The following is a 16,437-nucleotide window of genomic DNA, read 5'->3' on the forward strand; positions in this document are numbered from 1 at the left end:
CTTTTCCCATTTTAATGTGCCTTTGCAAAAAGGGACAATGTCACAGGGGATTACTAGTGCATGTGGGGGGCTGAGGTGTCAAGACCAACAGTTCCCAGAGCCTTTTGCTTACATGAACTCTGAACAAGGTTTGTCTACTAGTATACTGTATTGAATGGAACCCGAGGATAGGGAAATTGCTGCAACATGAGAAGATTTTCGATAACGGTTATGACTATTAAAGGAGTGTATCTAAAAGGAACATTCTAAGGAAATTTATATGTCCTCTTTAAATCTTTTGAAATAGGTGGGGAAGGGTAAGATCCAGGGCGAAGCCTCAACCTGTGATTTGGTTTTGTGGAGCCAACGGAAAGATGGCTTTCGACAGTCCCATATCATAAAGTGTCTTTAAGCAGGGGATTTCTCAGGAACCAAATCTGGTAGCAAGCAAAAGCCCGAAGTAAAGGGAGGTGAAGGGAGAGGGGGCCATCAAGAGCAAATCAGTAGCAGCAGACTGTCTGTTTCTTCTAATGCTGAAAGTCTATCTTTTCACTTTGGGGACTGGTTGCCATGTGGCTCGGCTGGGGAGAATGTTCTGCTTTGTGAGGAGTTAAGGACTGAGAGTAAAAAAAATGTTAAAAGTGAAGAAATAACATGAAGGGCTCGAAAAGGGTTTGTAAGGTGTTAAGAATAAAAGAGGGTGGGGCCGGAGAGATAGCATGGAGGTAGGCCTTTGCCTTTCATGCAGAAGGTCCGTGGTTCAAATCCCGGCGTCCCATATGGTCCCCCGTGCCTGCCAGGAGCGATTTCTGAGCATAGAGCCAGGAGTAACCCCTGAGCACTGCCAGGTGTGACCTAAAAACCCAAAAAAAAAAAAAAAAAAAGAATAAAAGGGGTGAAGGGTTTCCTATGATAGAGGGGACAACACTATTTTACGTAGACATTACATCTATTATGGATGGAGATTAGACTGACATTGGTATGGTGTACACAGACACTCATGAGCCTACATCGGCAGTCAGAGGATAGATTCATGGATTACATTTGGAAAGGTTTCCCAGGTGATATGGGACAGAACACTTGAAGAGAAGAAGTGAAGCTGAAGAACATGTAGCTTTGAGAAGAGAATGAAATCTGTTTACTGTGGGTCATCACTCTCTCAATAAACTCTCATCTTATCTATATTAATAAGGTCCCCAATGTGAACACACAAATCAACCCAAGGACTATATTCTCTTTGAATTTGTGTAGAGCTGTATTCGTTCTGTACTTCATCATATGTGTATAGCCAATATGTAAGTATAGATCTGGACTATCTCAGTCATACTTGCCTTCTCTACCTGAAGTCAACTGCTGTCCTTCAGCATTTCACTTGGGACAAATTTAACTTCCTGACTTTACTGTCCTCTCTTTAAACCTTCAGAAATTCCCCATCTCTAGATCTCTCAGCTGCTGAAAGTTATTTGAAACCCTTCTTGGATCAACCCTGAAGAGGATGATTCTGAAAGACAAACCAGGAAACAAGGGCATTCTTTATTTCCTGTGATTGTGTGTTTGCTTTCATGCGGGCTTTTGCCTGAGTCTATTTCCAAGACAGCTCACAAATGCCTTGTAGCTGAAATGTTTGAATGATGCTTGAATACAAAATATATATCTAAAATTACAAGAAGAAATAATTTTATTTAATATAACACATGATCTCTTGGTTTTTGTGCTTTTCAGAAGGGGAAAATGATTCCATTAAAAGGGTCAATGTCCGTATAAAAATAGAACTCCCCATTGGATTCTGAATAGCTGACATTCCACAGGAAGCATTCATGAGTACTCACTCCTCTGCCAAAAATGAGCATCAAAAGAACAAACACAAAGAACATTCCTTCTTTAGGAATGTAGGTCTCTATTTTATCTTAAAGCTGATTGGCTAAGTAACTTCTAGTCTGCCCATATTAGAATTTCATTGATACCTTTATTACCATACTTGAACTGTGTTTCAAATGTGTGCTTTTCTAAAGCTACTTGTAACTTTTTACAGAATGACATCAGTTAGGCGATATAAAAGAATTACATCTTTAAAATTCTATTATCTGTTTTGTTTCCAAGTACATCTAAAGCTGGATGCTTGGCTGAATTGTGTTTACTAGTTTAATCATCTTTCTTTTTTTTTTGAGTAAAATGAGTTTGATGAGCAAAGCTAATATCTTTCTTTATAAAGTTTATTATTTTTAAATTAATATCTTTATTTAAGCACCTTGGTAACAACATGTTTGTAGTTGTGTTTCAGTCATAAAACAGTACACCCCGCTTCACCACTGCAACATTCCTGCCACCAATGTCACCATCTCTCTCCTCCCCCACCCCCTGCCTGTTTTCAAGAAAGGCATTCTATTTTTCTCACTCACTACCATTGTCATGATAATTGTTAGTATAGTTATTTCTCTAAATGCACTCACCATTCTTTTTGAGAAGCTTCATATTATTGGCTGGTCCTTTAAACTTCATCTGTATTGTGTCTGGGTATTATTACCATACTGTCTTTAAATTTTTCTTAAATACCACAGAGGAGTCTGACTATTCAGTGTCTATCTCCCTCTGACTTATTTCACTCAGCTTAATAGTTTCCATGTCCATCCATGTATAGGAAAATTTCATGACTTCATTTTCCTTGACAGCTGCATAATATTCCATTAACATGCAAAAATCATTGGTCTTCTAAAACATAAATAATGACAGAGAGAAAAGAACTTAACTCCCATTCACATTAGTGCCACACAAACTCAAATATCTTGGAGTCAAACAAAGAGAAAAAATACAAAGAAAACTACAAAACACTGCTTCAAGAAATGAAAGAGGACACAGGAAATGGAGACACATCCCTGGTCATGAATTGGGAGGATTAACATCACTGAAATGGCAATACTCCCCAAAGCACTGTACATACTCAATGCAATTCTTCTAAGGATAACCATGACATTCTTAAAAGAAGTGGATCAAACATTCCTGAAATCCATTTGGAACAACAAACACCCATGAATAGCAACTCTAGGAAAAAGAATATGAGAAGCATCATTTTCCCCCAAATTAAATTGTATTAGAAAGCAATGGTCATTAAAACAGCATAGTACTGGAATAAAGACAGACCCTCAGATAATGGAATAGACTTGAGTATTCAGGGAATATTCCCCAGATAGACTATCAATTAATCTTTAATAAAGAGGCAAGAAACACAAACTGGAGCAAAGAAAGTCTCTTCAACAAGCAGTGTTGGAACAAGTGGTCAGCCACATTCAAAAAAGAGAACATGGACCTCCATCTAACACCATTCACAAAAGTCAAATTCAAATGCATCAAAGACATTGATATCAGACCCAGAACCATAAGGCATATAGAAGAACAGATAGGTAAAACACTCCATGACACTGAGACTAAAAGCATCTTCAAGGAGGAAACAGCACTGTCCAAGCAATTGGAAGCAGAGATAAACAAATTCCATTTGTTCATTAAATCAAGAAGCTTCTGCACTTCAAAGGAAACAGTGAGTAGGATACAAAAGCCACCCACAGAATGGGAGAAACTATTTATCTAATACCCATGAATAAGGAACTAACATCTAAGATATATAAGGCACTGACAGAACTTAACAACAACAAAAAAACCCAAACAAACAACAACAAAAAAACACCTAACCTCATCAAAAATGGCGAGAAAAAAATGTGCAGACACTTCCTCAAAGAAGAAATAAAGATGGCCAAAAGGCACATCAAAAATGCTCCAATCACTAATCATTAGGGAGATGTAAATCAGAACAACAATGAATTAGCATCTCATGCTACTGAGATTGGCACACATCACAAAGAACAGAAGAATCAGTGCTGAAGAGGATGTGGGGAGAAAGGAACTCTTATTCACTGCTTGTGGGAATGCCATTAGGTCCAGACTTTCTAGAAAATAATATGGATAGTCCTCAAAGAAATTAAAAATTGATCTCCCAGGCCGGGCGGTGGCGCTAGAGGTAAGGTGCCTGCGCTAGCCTTGGATGGAACGCGGTTTGATCCCCCAGTGTCCCATATGGTCCCCCAAGCCAGGAGAGACTTCTGAGCGCATGGCCAGGAGTAACCCCTGAGCGTCACGGGTGTGGCCCAAAAAGCAAAAAAAAAAAAAAAAAAAAAAAAAAAAGATGATCTCCCAAATGATCCAGCAATGATTCTCTTAGGAATATACCCTAGGAACACAAAAACACAATACAAAAATGCCCTCCGCATGCCTATGTTCACTGTCCTCTATTTACAACAGCCAGAATCTGGAAACAACTCAGATACCTGACAACAAATTAGTGGCTGAAGAAACTGTGGTACATGTCCTCTTAACATTTAAACACTGAAGAGTACTTGCAAAAAAAATCCGAGCTCTTCTATACAGAGCAGAGTTAAATGCCCAATACAGTCTATTTCAAGTTACTGTGGATCCATACAGGGTAGATAGATATTCACTCTCCAGTCTCTGTACTTGGTCTTCAGGCATGTCTAGAACACAGACCAATATGTCTATAGATATAATCCACTGTCATGAAGAACAACTATATTTTTTATTGTAAGAATTTATTCAGGAGACAAAATTGATTAACATAATGAGGTAAACTAACGTAACATAATATAGTAACATAACATAACATATAATTAATATAATAATACATGTAAGTCAAAGAAAGTTTCTGATTAAAACACAAAATTTTTTTCATAATGGCTTACATATCTTTCACAGTAGTATTTTAGGTACATATTAACACTGAATCTGGGGAATACCCATCACCAAATATGTCCTCTCCCCATCCCAGTTCCCTTTCTACAACCCATATACCTCACCATCACCCCCTGGGCTGCTAGAGTAGGTGGACCCCTCTTTGTCTGGCTTACTATTAGTGATCATATATCTGTTTAGTCCTGGAACTCTCCCTTGTTTCCCCCTCTATTTAAGAGGTAGAGCTAGATAAATCGAGGTATGTGGTTTTGTTTGAAGGAAAGAAAAGCAATAGATTGGGGTATAGAATAAGAGAAAAAAAAAGAAATCAAATACACTGAAAATGGGCAGAGTCCCTCTAGAGCAGGGGTCCTCAAACTTTTTAAACAGGGGGCCAGTTCACTGTCCCTCAGACCATTGGAGGGTCTGACTATAGTAAAAACAAAACTTATGAACGAATTCTTATGCACACTGCATAGATCTTATTTTGAAGAAACAAAACAGATACAATATGTGGCCCGCGGGCCATAGCTTGAGGCCACTGCTCTAGAGGCTTCCAACCTCAGTTTGAGAGAGGATGTGAAAAAGGTAATTGAAACACCACAACAATACAGAAAGAAGGGGCCGGGCGGTGGCGCTGGAGGTAAGGTGCCTGTGCTAGCCTAGGACGGACCACGGTTCGATCCCCCGGCGTCCCATATGGTCCCCCAAGAAGCCAGGAGCAACTTCTGAGCGCATAGCCAGGAGTAACCCCTGAGCATCACAGGGTGTGGCCCAAAAAAAAACCAAAAAAAAAAAAAAAAAAAAAATACAGAAAGAAATATCAAATTAAATAACCAGTGAGCACTACAGCAATAAAGACAAGCACCACACAATAGTCTCAGTTCTGAAATCAATTCATACTCAAGTGCAAAAAGAAAGAGAAAGATAAGATAAAATAATATTGGGGACATCAACTTCAATCTCTACACCAAAATAAAGACATCAAAAAAAATCGATCAATTGATAAATAAATATGTGGAAAAATGATTGTTTTGTGCTTCCCCCCCCCCCTTTTTCCCCCTGTATAGGCACAGTAACTATTGGGGATATTATAGAGGGAATTCCCTTGGCCTAGGAGATATAGGGTTTCTCCACCCCTGAAGTATACTGTCATGGGATTAACTATAGACTCCTTGCATGATCATTTACTCTCTCCTTGTTGCTTTTGTGATGTATGGAAGACTTCTGCTTTGTCTTGGATGGTAAAATCAGACCTCTGTATCTAGAGATCTTGGTGGCTGTGCAGCTCAAGGAATGGAACCTATGAAGTCTTTCTTTGTGGTTCTAACAGTTATGCTTCTTCAGTGTTGTTTTAATCCATCTTCTGTAGTTGGTGGTCTTGGTCATTATGTTCCCTCCTAGGATGGAGCCTGGGATAAAGTCTTTCGTTATGTTTTCAGAAGACCCGTTCAGTTGTGGTTGTCTCAGTAAGACCTCTGGAACTGGAGATCTTGTTTGTTGAACAGATCGTAGACCAAAAGCTAGGCTAGAGCTTTTTGTTGCTGTTGTTGTTGGTGGTGGTCCCTGGGTGCGTACTGTCCAGTCTTGGTTGCAACAACCAGTCATCTGTATATAGCGATCTTGGCTTTTGCACAGATCAAAGGGTGACATGTTTTCTGATTTTATCTTATCGATACTGATGAGGAAGGACAACTTGCCCTTAGATCAGTTTGTTCCCATTTCCTCATTGTCAGGTTATCAATTTAGAACTGGCGCATGTTGGTGTCAGAGCAGCATTGTAAATGCCCTGGAGGGGATTTGGTTCTTGGAGCTGTTGTGGAGAACTCTGTCGTTTCTATGTCTGGGATCCAGGAGTCAGGGCTGGACGGTCAGTGTCTAGTTCCCTGGAGCCTAAGTTGTTACCACATGACATACATTCAGGGTGGGAGATGTCCCTGTGTTGTAAACCAGTATGAGTTCTTATCCCTAGTAGATAAGAGCTTGTTTTTATACGTACAATTTCCCCTTTGTTTAATATGTCTTTGCAGGAGGAAGGGGTGCTACATTATATTGCTGGTGGATTTGGGGAGTGGAGAGAAAAGAAAACAGACTCTCGACAAAAACTAAGAATATATATGCTCACACATATCTAAAGGAAAAAAAGTTTCTTTAAAAAAAAAAGATTGGGCCTGGAGAGATAGCACAGCGGTGTTTGCCTTGCAAGCAGCCGATCCAGGACCAAAGGTGGTTGTTTCGAATCCCGGTGTCCCATATGGTCCCCCGTGCCTGCCAGGAGCTATTTCTGAGCAGGAGTAACCCCTGAGCACCGCCGGGTATGGTCCAAAAACCAAAAACCAAAAAAAAAAAAAAAAAAAAAAAAAAAAAAAGATTAACTAAAAGACATAATTAAAGGGATAAAGCAGGGCCAGGAGAGATAGCATGGAGACCAGGCGTCTGTCCCTGTAGAAGGATGTTGGCTCAGAACCCAGCATCCCATATGGTCCCCCGTGCCCACCAGCGACGTTCTCCAAGCATAGAGCCAGGAGTACCCTCCGAGTGCCGCCAGGAGTGACCCAAAAGAAGCAAAAACAAATCAAATCAAATAACAAAAATTAAAACAAAACAAAACAAACAAAAGAAACTAACAAGAATAAAAAAGAAGAGTAAAAGGGAGAAAGTAATACAGGAGATCACTTTACATTTGGGGAGAAACAGGATAAGAGGTAGGTCTATACTTCTTATAATGAAAGTATAGGCTTCCCCATTGTCTTTTGAGATTTCCTTGTGAGGTGTGGGGTCCAGGCAGGGAGGTCTTGGGGAGACTTCTTGCAGTGGGGGTCCTTTGGAGCTAGTTCCGGCATCAAGCCACAGTCCACATTAGGGAGAAGTGATTAGGAGGGCCACACTGCATGAGTCTGTAGGGGTGCAACTATATTTTTTTTAACTTCAACTTAATCCTTTCTTTATATATCCTTCATTAAATGATGTGATGAATTGTTTAAAAAGTACTGGAAAATAAAAATTTATTTTAAAATATATGTTTTTTTTTTATTATTTTGGGCCAAATCGGTAATGTGCAGGGGTTACTCCTAGCTATGCACTCAGAAATCTCTCCTGGCTTGGGGGCCATCTGGGACAGTGGGGGATAGAACCATAGTCTGTCCTGGGTCAGCTGTGTGCAAGGCAAATGCCCTACCACTGCACCATCACTTTGGCCTCATGTGATTTTAATTTTAATCATTTCCTCCCTTTAAAATATAGAATAGATGATATTTTAAATATGTTTATATTGACTACCAGGAGCCCACTGACTGTGGAAAAGTGGACAATCTAACACTGAAGTACTTCAAGAACTGATGCATCAAGGCTAGCACAAAGCCACTGCTGTGTAGAGATTATTTTGTGCAAAAAGCAATTAGAGCAGGAGGAAATTTTCTCTGTCCCCTTGGACCTCCCTTAGACTTTTCCATTGGAGGAAAGTGCCTGGTCCACTCACTAAGGAGAGATGAGCACCACAATTATTTATAAAAAATACCTTCGTTTTCTCCTGCCAGTCTGGCTTTTGGTGGTTTAATTCACTTTATCCTAATCTTTTTCTTTTTTGTTTTTTTTTGTTTTGTTTTTTTGTTTTGTTTGTTTTTCGGCCACACCCGTTTGATGCTCAGAAATTGCCCCTGGCTTGGGGGGACCATATGGGACGCCGGGGAATCGAACCGCAGTCGCGGTTCTTCCTTGGCTAGCACTTGCAAGGCAGACACTTTACCTCTAGCGCCACCTCGCAGCCCCAATCCTCATCTTTTTCAATAGCAAAGCCATGATTTAGTTCTGAGCCCACATACAACTAGCCAGTTCACTTCTCAAGCAAACAGATGAAATTCATCATTGGCCAAAGCCAATTACCATTCAATTCCTTTTTATCCATACTTTATTTAAACATACATATACATTCAAAGCTATTTTGAACAAGGATCTGTTAATAGGTATTTTTGAGAAGCTGCTGGGAAAGGCTTTTCATATAGGAAATATAGATGTAATGGATTTAAAGTCCTCCTTTCATTTTTTAGCCTGGAACAACTAAAAATGAGGCAACAACTTCAAAGTTTGAGCATGAGGAGAAGTCCACAAATTATAAAATCCAAAAAAAAGGGAACAAAGCTTGCTTTCTCAGCAACAACACTAAAGGGCCAAACTCAGTGCTAATTATAGATTCATATTAATTACACAAGATACTAATTTTTCTCATTTTATCTAAAACAATATATTGAAATGATAAAAAGTAAGTCATTTAAATTAAATACTGAATCCCCAAGATGGTTTTCTCTCTTTCCTTATTCTACCATCCTATCATGATATTGTATAGTGTAGTAAACATCTTACATTATTAAGGTTTATGTGAAGTCAGGAAATACTTTCCATAATTTTATTTGAAGAAATGAAATTACATGGTATTTTTATGATCTATAACATCATATATCATAAAATAATACGAATATTTCTGGTAGATAGTATCAAATTAATTTCTAGCAAGTATGCTCCTTGTAGTCCCCATCAGCCACATGTGTATGACCCGTGTCTGAACATACACTAGAACACTGTTTCCCAAGAGTCATTCTTTCCCTTGGCTCTGGCAGAAAGACCTGAATTTATAAATACTGAATAGTCTAAATTAATCCCATTCTTCTTACTGGTGATTCATAAGGGGTTAAACATTGGACATAATCTTGGCCAATGATATGCAAAAGAAGAGTGTATCTGGGTGAATTTTTAATCCTTATGTTAAATGTTAGCAACTATTTTCTACTGGCTATAATTAGATTTTCATAGTACTACCCTGAATCATGCCAGTCTGAAAGCATGAAAGTTTGCTGATGCTGTCCAACCGTGGAACTCATCAAACACCAAGATCTTTCTTTGAATTTTTTTATGCACAATAATAAATTAAACATACTGTTAAAATAGTAGCTAATTATACTTATGCCAACCTTTATTGTATATCAAGTTCAAAACAAGAATTACTTATATCATCACAACAAAAAATCCTAAAGGACACCCATTCATTACCCTTTCACTGGTGAAGCTTAGCTTACATTTGAAACAATGTTGAGCAGGTCCTCTCCTCAAAACAGTGGTATCTGGGTCTTACCTGGAGGGTGTTTAGGCATATTACAAGGCCATTTGTTTGGACTGCACAAGGAAAATTGCATGTTTAACTAAATAGTCTTCAAATCTATAGTAAAAGTAAAAGAATACAAATTCCGTGTTTACTTACAAGTCAAACACCAAGTAATGAAAACCCTCTTCCGATATGCTGTCATGAAGTCGCACTGAAAAAGGAGAAAGAATTTGGGTCAAATGCATTATAGTGACCAACATTAGCCAGCTAGTTTTCTCCTGGAGAAATATGAGCACCACTCTAGTATAGCTTCTGGTAAACCAAACTTGATTATAGACTTGGGTGCAAAAAGACCTGATAATTAACTAAGCTCTTAGACAAATTAATTAACTTTCAATGATAATAGTACTAAACTTTATTAAATGGGTGAGACTAAATAAGTAAATAAAAGCAAAAGAATATACATTCTGTTTTAATGTAAAAATGTTAATGATCTATCCATATTTTCAAAATGACTAGATTCTAATTCTAACAAGTATTCAAAAGTCTCTTTTCTATTGCTTTTGCTATCATTCTAGTTAATTTTTTTTACTAACTCAAGCCTTGATCACTACAACAGGTTACAAAAAAGCCATTTTAAGAGTCCCTCACTCTCACCTTCCCTTCCTTCATTTATTTAAAGAGAAATTTCTATATCTAGCATTCCCTGGCTTCCCATCAAAAGTTACCAAAATAATTTACAAGTTATCAGTCCAAAACATACAACTAACATTTTAAATAATCTATGAGTTGCTTAAATTATACTGTTTTCCAGTGAGCTCTAATTTCCACTATATGTAATTTCATTAGAACTAGCTGAAGCAAACATTTCTTCTGAATTTCAAACACAGAGTTTACTTGAAACTGTACCACACTTGGAAAACTCACACACTTACTTTTCTGCTATTCATTTCACAGATATATCCTGCCAATTTTCATTATACACGAACAATTCTTGCTATTTATTTTTAGTGACATTATTATAGTGATATAAATACTATGGTAGTGGGTTTTTGGCACATTGGTGGCAGTGTAGTATATTTGTATAGCACAAATGTTAATATTAACACTATTATTATAATCAGGTTACCTCTAATAAAAATTTTCTCTAATATAATCAGGTTATCTTTAATACAATTTTTAAAAAAAGTTTTCATCATAACCTTCCCTTTGAATGTTCCTTGTGGGAGAACATGACCTCCTCAGAGGAGAAGTCGAGTCTGAAGAATATTCAGACTGTCCCTGGACACTTTAGTCATGAAAATGTACTGTCCATGAAATTCTCAGGCATACAGTCTTAAGGTTTATACTTTTCAATTTAATCTTAACCTTTGAAAACTCATCCTTGGCTTGCTATTAAAGCCTTTTCCAAAACCCTCTTCAGAAATGCTACAAGGGAAAAAGACTTTTACTTTCCTCACAGTTCCTGAACACACAGCCTATGCTCTTCCATAAAATCACTTTAGAGCAATTGAACCAGTGCTTGACATTATTCCTAGTTATAAATGCCAGTCTCAGTATACTCCTGTGAGTCCACATTCAAAAAGCAGTAACATGAATAATTCCAAAACTTGAATTTGGTTAAGGATAGTCCTCAATTTACCAATATCAGAGATGCTTGATGCCTCCATTTGAATTACTATCAGTAAAAAATTCTATAGTCTGGTTCAGTGTTGTGTCTTTCATTTGGAGTTAATGGGCTCAGTAAAGAGAGTCATATCTTGATGGAACTTAGGGAAGTTTGTGGAATGAGAGGTTTCTGGCACCTCCTTGAGTGGCTGAAATACAATGTGGGCAGAAAGGAGGGCAAACAGTGGATGACCACCTGCAGAATGTGGCCAGTTGTTCAGTGAAAGTGAGACAGAGCTCTGCGCATGAATACATGAATACATGCATACAATGAAGAGTGAACATCCCATGTTCACAAGGACACATTTCCTTTCCTCCCCTGCTCTCAAGGTCAGAGCTTCCAAGAAAAGTGGAATATCAAGTCTTCTGTTTCTACCTAGAACTAGTGGCAATATCAGGGACAATCAGAGAAGCTGCCCTCATTTTTATTCCTTGTAGAACACAATTTCCACAATTTGATTATTACTACCTTATTAGTACTTGCAAATCATCTTCTGGCAGTGAATTAATTTGCTGAGTAAATCAAGAGTTGCTCAGATGCAAGTCTTATGATTGACCCCACCTGGTTCCTTTTTCAGTCAAAGCTAGTTTTCCAGGACCTTGCGCCAGAGAGCACACAACAGTTACACAGACCACTGGGGGCAAGTTCAATGTTTCTGTAACACACACTTAAAGAAAAAAAAAATCCCATATAGTTAACCTTCCCTTTGCTCTGGTGAGATTAATTCTGAATGTCATGGACAGAGTAGAAGTAAAGAGTGACACTTTTATTAGAAATAATATGTACAAATTTTCTTTTTTTCCAATAGTGCTGACTTCTGTCACCCTTCCTAGAGCCCTCCAATCTCATTTAAAAGTAAGGAACAGAAAAGACAAAGCTGGAGGAAAAGGGTCTTCACTAGTGAATCAACCGACACAATAGTCTCCACACAGACTGTCCACATGTGTGTAAATTCTTGCTGGCTGGGCCTGTTTTCTGCTGAAACAGTCTGTCTTCCCCCTCTGAACTTAGAGCTGGTGCTGAGCTCTCAGGTCTTGAAGGTTTTCCTGTCCATCAAAGAGCTGCTATCCAGATTCAATTTTTTCTCTTAAATAGTCAGCCAAGACTTGAAGACTGCTTTCTTTAACCAAAAGGCACATTATTTATTTTCTATAAATAAATGCCACTTTATTTTGATGCTCAAGGGATAATCATGTGCTCTTATGCCTGTAGCCTTTTGTGCCAGTACTGAAGTGAGTGGTGTAAATGGCCTTCTAACTGCAAATCCTCATCCCTCAAATTCTTGTAGAAGAAGCATTTGAAAAGCAGAAATCAGGGCCCGGAGAGATAGCACAGCGGCGTTTGCCTTGCAAGCAGCCGATCCAGGACCAAAGGTGGTTGGTTCAAATCCCGGTGTCCCATATGGTCCCCCGTGCCTGCCAGGAGCTATTTCTGAGCAGACAGCCAGGAGTAACCCCTGAGCACTGCCGGGTGTGACCCAAAAACCAAAAAAAAAAAAAAAAAAAAAAAAAAAGAAAAGAAAAGCAGACCATCATCAGGGCCATTGAAAAGCCAGAATAAAAAACATCTTTTTTTATTCTTTCATTTCAGAAATATACTCAAAGGTAATTCAAATCAATGAATAAATACATTTTCATAGAGACAATAAAACAGATTCCTATTTTTATGCAGAATACAATAGTAAATTCCAAGGTACTAATTGTGGGACTTTTAAGGGGGAAGGAAATATGTAATTAAGGTGAAAGTATTATCAAAATTCAGTGGCCAGAATGCTTAAAGGGCTAGAGCACAATCTTTGGCAAGCAGAGGTCTGAGTTCCATTTGCAGCACTGCATGGTCCCCTGACCACATTGGATATGGTACCCAATATATAAAATAGTTCCAAAGTTTTACTGATCCAAGGTATTACCCTTTCTCTATTTTTCTTTTTAATAATAGAATTGGAGTCAATCTCTGCAACAAGGAGGCAGGGCATTGCTGCCAATGTTATCATAATACTAACAGTAATTCGTACAGAACAGATTGTTTGCCTCCCCATTATCCCTGTTTGTCAGCTCTGAGCAGCAGTCCTGGTTATAAATGAGGGCGATTCTGAGGTTTCAGTTTTGCTATGTTGTCATGATTGAGGTGGTTGGAATGGGTTCACTGACTGAAATGTAAAAATGGCAGCTTCTAAGTCAGATGCTTTTTATATTCCATCAGCAGTTAATTATATTTCACAGTTAGAACAAGCACTAGCCAAGTTAGGCATGCAACATGCCAAGCCTGCTCATGGATGCCAACAGTGAGTTCATTTGTTAATTAAAAAAAAAAAAAAAAGAAAAAGATCTGGGCCGGAGAGATAGCATGGAGGTAGGGCATTTGCCTTGCATGCAGAAGGATGGTGGTTCGAATCCCAGCGTCCCATACCTTATAAACTAAAGGTCAATCTGCATGGTGCTGGTTTTCATTTTTCTTAATCTTACTTTCTAATGACACTAGTAAGACACTGGTAAGACAGCTAAAAAAAGACACTGTGCTTTAATCTACTCCTTTAAAAGAAAAGATGATTCAATGGGATTCCTGACTGGTCAAGTATCTATTAGGATAAAGAATTAAAAACTAGGAAGAGTAATGAGGGTAGAACCAGTAACTGCTATAATTAAATGTTATCCCCCCAACTCCAATGCCCCCTAATTTTGCACAAGTTTTACTGGGAAGAAATCATAAAATAATTTCAGACAGGGCTAATGAAACAGAAAAGTCAACATTTAATGCATTTAATACTGCTGCTTGCTGATTTAAAATAAAATTATATATATATATATGGTAGGGGAATTAAATTAGAGACTTGTTATTAATCCTAGTAGTATCTGGAAAGATTTCCTTAGAAAAATTGAATTATTTTGGTATGTATCATGGTTACATGATTCTATTCCACTTATATTTTCTTGTTAAAAGAGTGATTTCAAATTTGAAGAAGTTAGTGCTCATTGCATGTCTTTTTATTAAAAAACTTTTCTCATTCAATTTTGCACCACTTATTATATCCATATTTAATCATTTAATCATTGGAATCAAAAGTTCCAAAGTCCTTCATTTTCCTTTTCTTGCTTTATACTTTCTTATTTTACCTTTTAGTTCTTTCATAAAGCCAATCAGTTATCACAATCATCCTTAAGAAAAAAATTTAAAGTGGGAGGGAAAAAAAGCTACTGTTACCATACAACCTGCATTTTAAAGAAATCTGAAGGTGTATGCTTTCATATTATCCCTTAACAAACAGAACCTACAGAGGCTAATGGGATCATTCTATTCAATTCATACAATGCACAAACACATTTCTTTTTTATTTTTTTGATTTTGGGGTCACACCCAGTGATGCTCAGGGGTTGCTCCTGGCTCTGCATTTAGAAATCAATCCTGGCAGGCTCAGGGGACCATATAGAATGCTGGAATTTGAACTGTCCTGGGTCAGCTGCCTGCAAGGCAAACACTCTACCGCTGTGCTATCTCTCTGGCCCCAAAGCACAAACACCTTTCTATGCACCAAACATGTCAGAGAAAGTAAGAAGTTATAGTAAGTAAGAAAAGACACCTTCATGCAGATAAGCACACCAGGCCGACTGGGGGGGGGGGGTCACATTTAAGAGCAAGACAAGAGCACATCCATGTCTTTCAGCAGTGAAGCACTTCAGGACACTTTGTGGACTACACCAAGGCTTGTGATTGGTGAATAACTTGGGTTATTCACAGTGGAAGATGGTGTCATGTCCAAGTAAAGAGCACTGATCATCTTTCATTCTAAGCCCAGTAGAGTATTTACAACAAGAGTAAGTACAGTATCAATGAGTATTCAATTTAAAGTAGCCAGAGCTTCGTGAGACTTATTGCCAATCTTTTTTATGCATATATTGTATATAGAATCGTGATAATGTAGTCTTTATTCCCCCTTTACTATAGATCACAGGGGTAGAAATCATAATAAGCTTTTGGATCCATGATCTATGAAAAAGATCCTATAATATCTCTTCCAATACTAAGATTGTATATGTTTCTACATCTGTGAATGATTATACTTAAAAAAACAGTACAGAAAATAAACCATGTACAGTTATTACTAATACAAATTTTATTTTTAATACTCTTCAAAATTAACTGAGCAGATGAGCTCCTTTTCTGGCAATAATCCTTCAGAGAATAGTGAGTGGAAAAATTTATTAGATCATCTCTTTGCAACTCACTACCATATTATCTTACCATATGAAACCAAATTTTCCCCAGATGTACCAACCCAAATGTCTTCACCTTTCAAGTTCTCTTCTGAAAACTAATTTTCTATGGTTTTCTTTCCTCAAACTAGATTTATTCCCTATGAAGGAAATGTGAAGGTTAAAAATGCTATCAAAATGGGAAGAACTTCAATGAAAAATTGTAGCAAAGATTCATACTTGATAGTCTCAAAGTATGTCTTGACTCTGTGCTGATGTTCTGGATACAGTACTTGGCACAACTCAGTACTCCTTTCTCTCTCACCCAAAATCCATCCTGGAGTCAATCCTTCAAAATATATAAGGGGTCAGGCCAGGGAGATAGTACAGGGGTTACAGTACTTGCTTTGCATGTGGCCAAGTCAGGTTTGATCCCCTCAGCCCCAATAAGAGCGATTCCTGAGCACAGAGACAGGAATAAGCCCTAAACACTGCTGGTGTGGCCCAAAAAAGAAGCAGAAAAGTTTGTTTCTCCTCTTTGTCCTCACTGACTATACCAGCCTTAATAATCTTGTTCTCATTTAAATTTGATGGTTGCACTCTTAGAGGTAACCTTCAGAGGTTCCACAGGCAGAAAGGGGGGTCAGGAAGACTCCCCCCCTTCTTCTCTCCCTTGCCTCCCCTTTGACCCTGAAGTCCCTGCTTCCCCAGCTGACTGGGCTCCAACAACACCACTTCCCTCCCTGCTGTCTCTGAAGACCCCACTTCAG

General features: G+C 38.2%; 1 protein-coding gene across 10 annotated transcripts in view; it reads right to left on the minus strand.

Moving 5' to 3' along the window:
* The window catches only part of CAMK2D (calcium/calmodulin dependent protein kinase II delta), a 337,798-nt gene that overhangs the window by 169,124 nt on the left and 152,237 nt on the right, over positions 1 to 16,437 (minus strand). For all 10 annotated transcript variants that reach the window (XM_049786926.1, XM_049786920.1, XM_049786918.1 and 7 more), the window contains exon 3: positions 9,965 to 10,019. In XM_049786926.1, coding sequence (XP_049642883.1) covers positions 9,965 to 10,019 — 55 coding nt within the window. The remainder of the gene's footprint in view (positions 1 to 9,964; positions 10,020 to 16,437) is intronic.

This window comes from Suncus etruscus, chromosome 14, assembly GCF_024139225.1.
Source record: "Suncus etruscus isolate mSunEtr1 chromosome 14, mSunEtr1.pri.cur, whole genome shotgun sequence".
Classification (NCBI taxonomy): Eukaryota; Metazoa; Chordata; class Mammalia; order Eulipotyphla; family Soricidae; genus Suncus; species Suncus etruscus.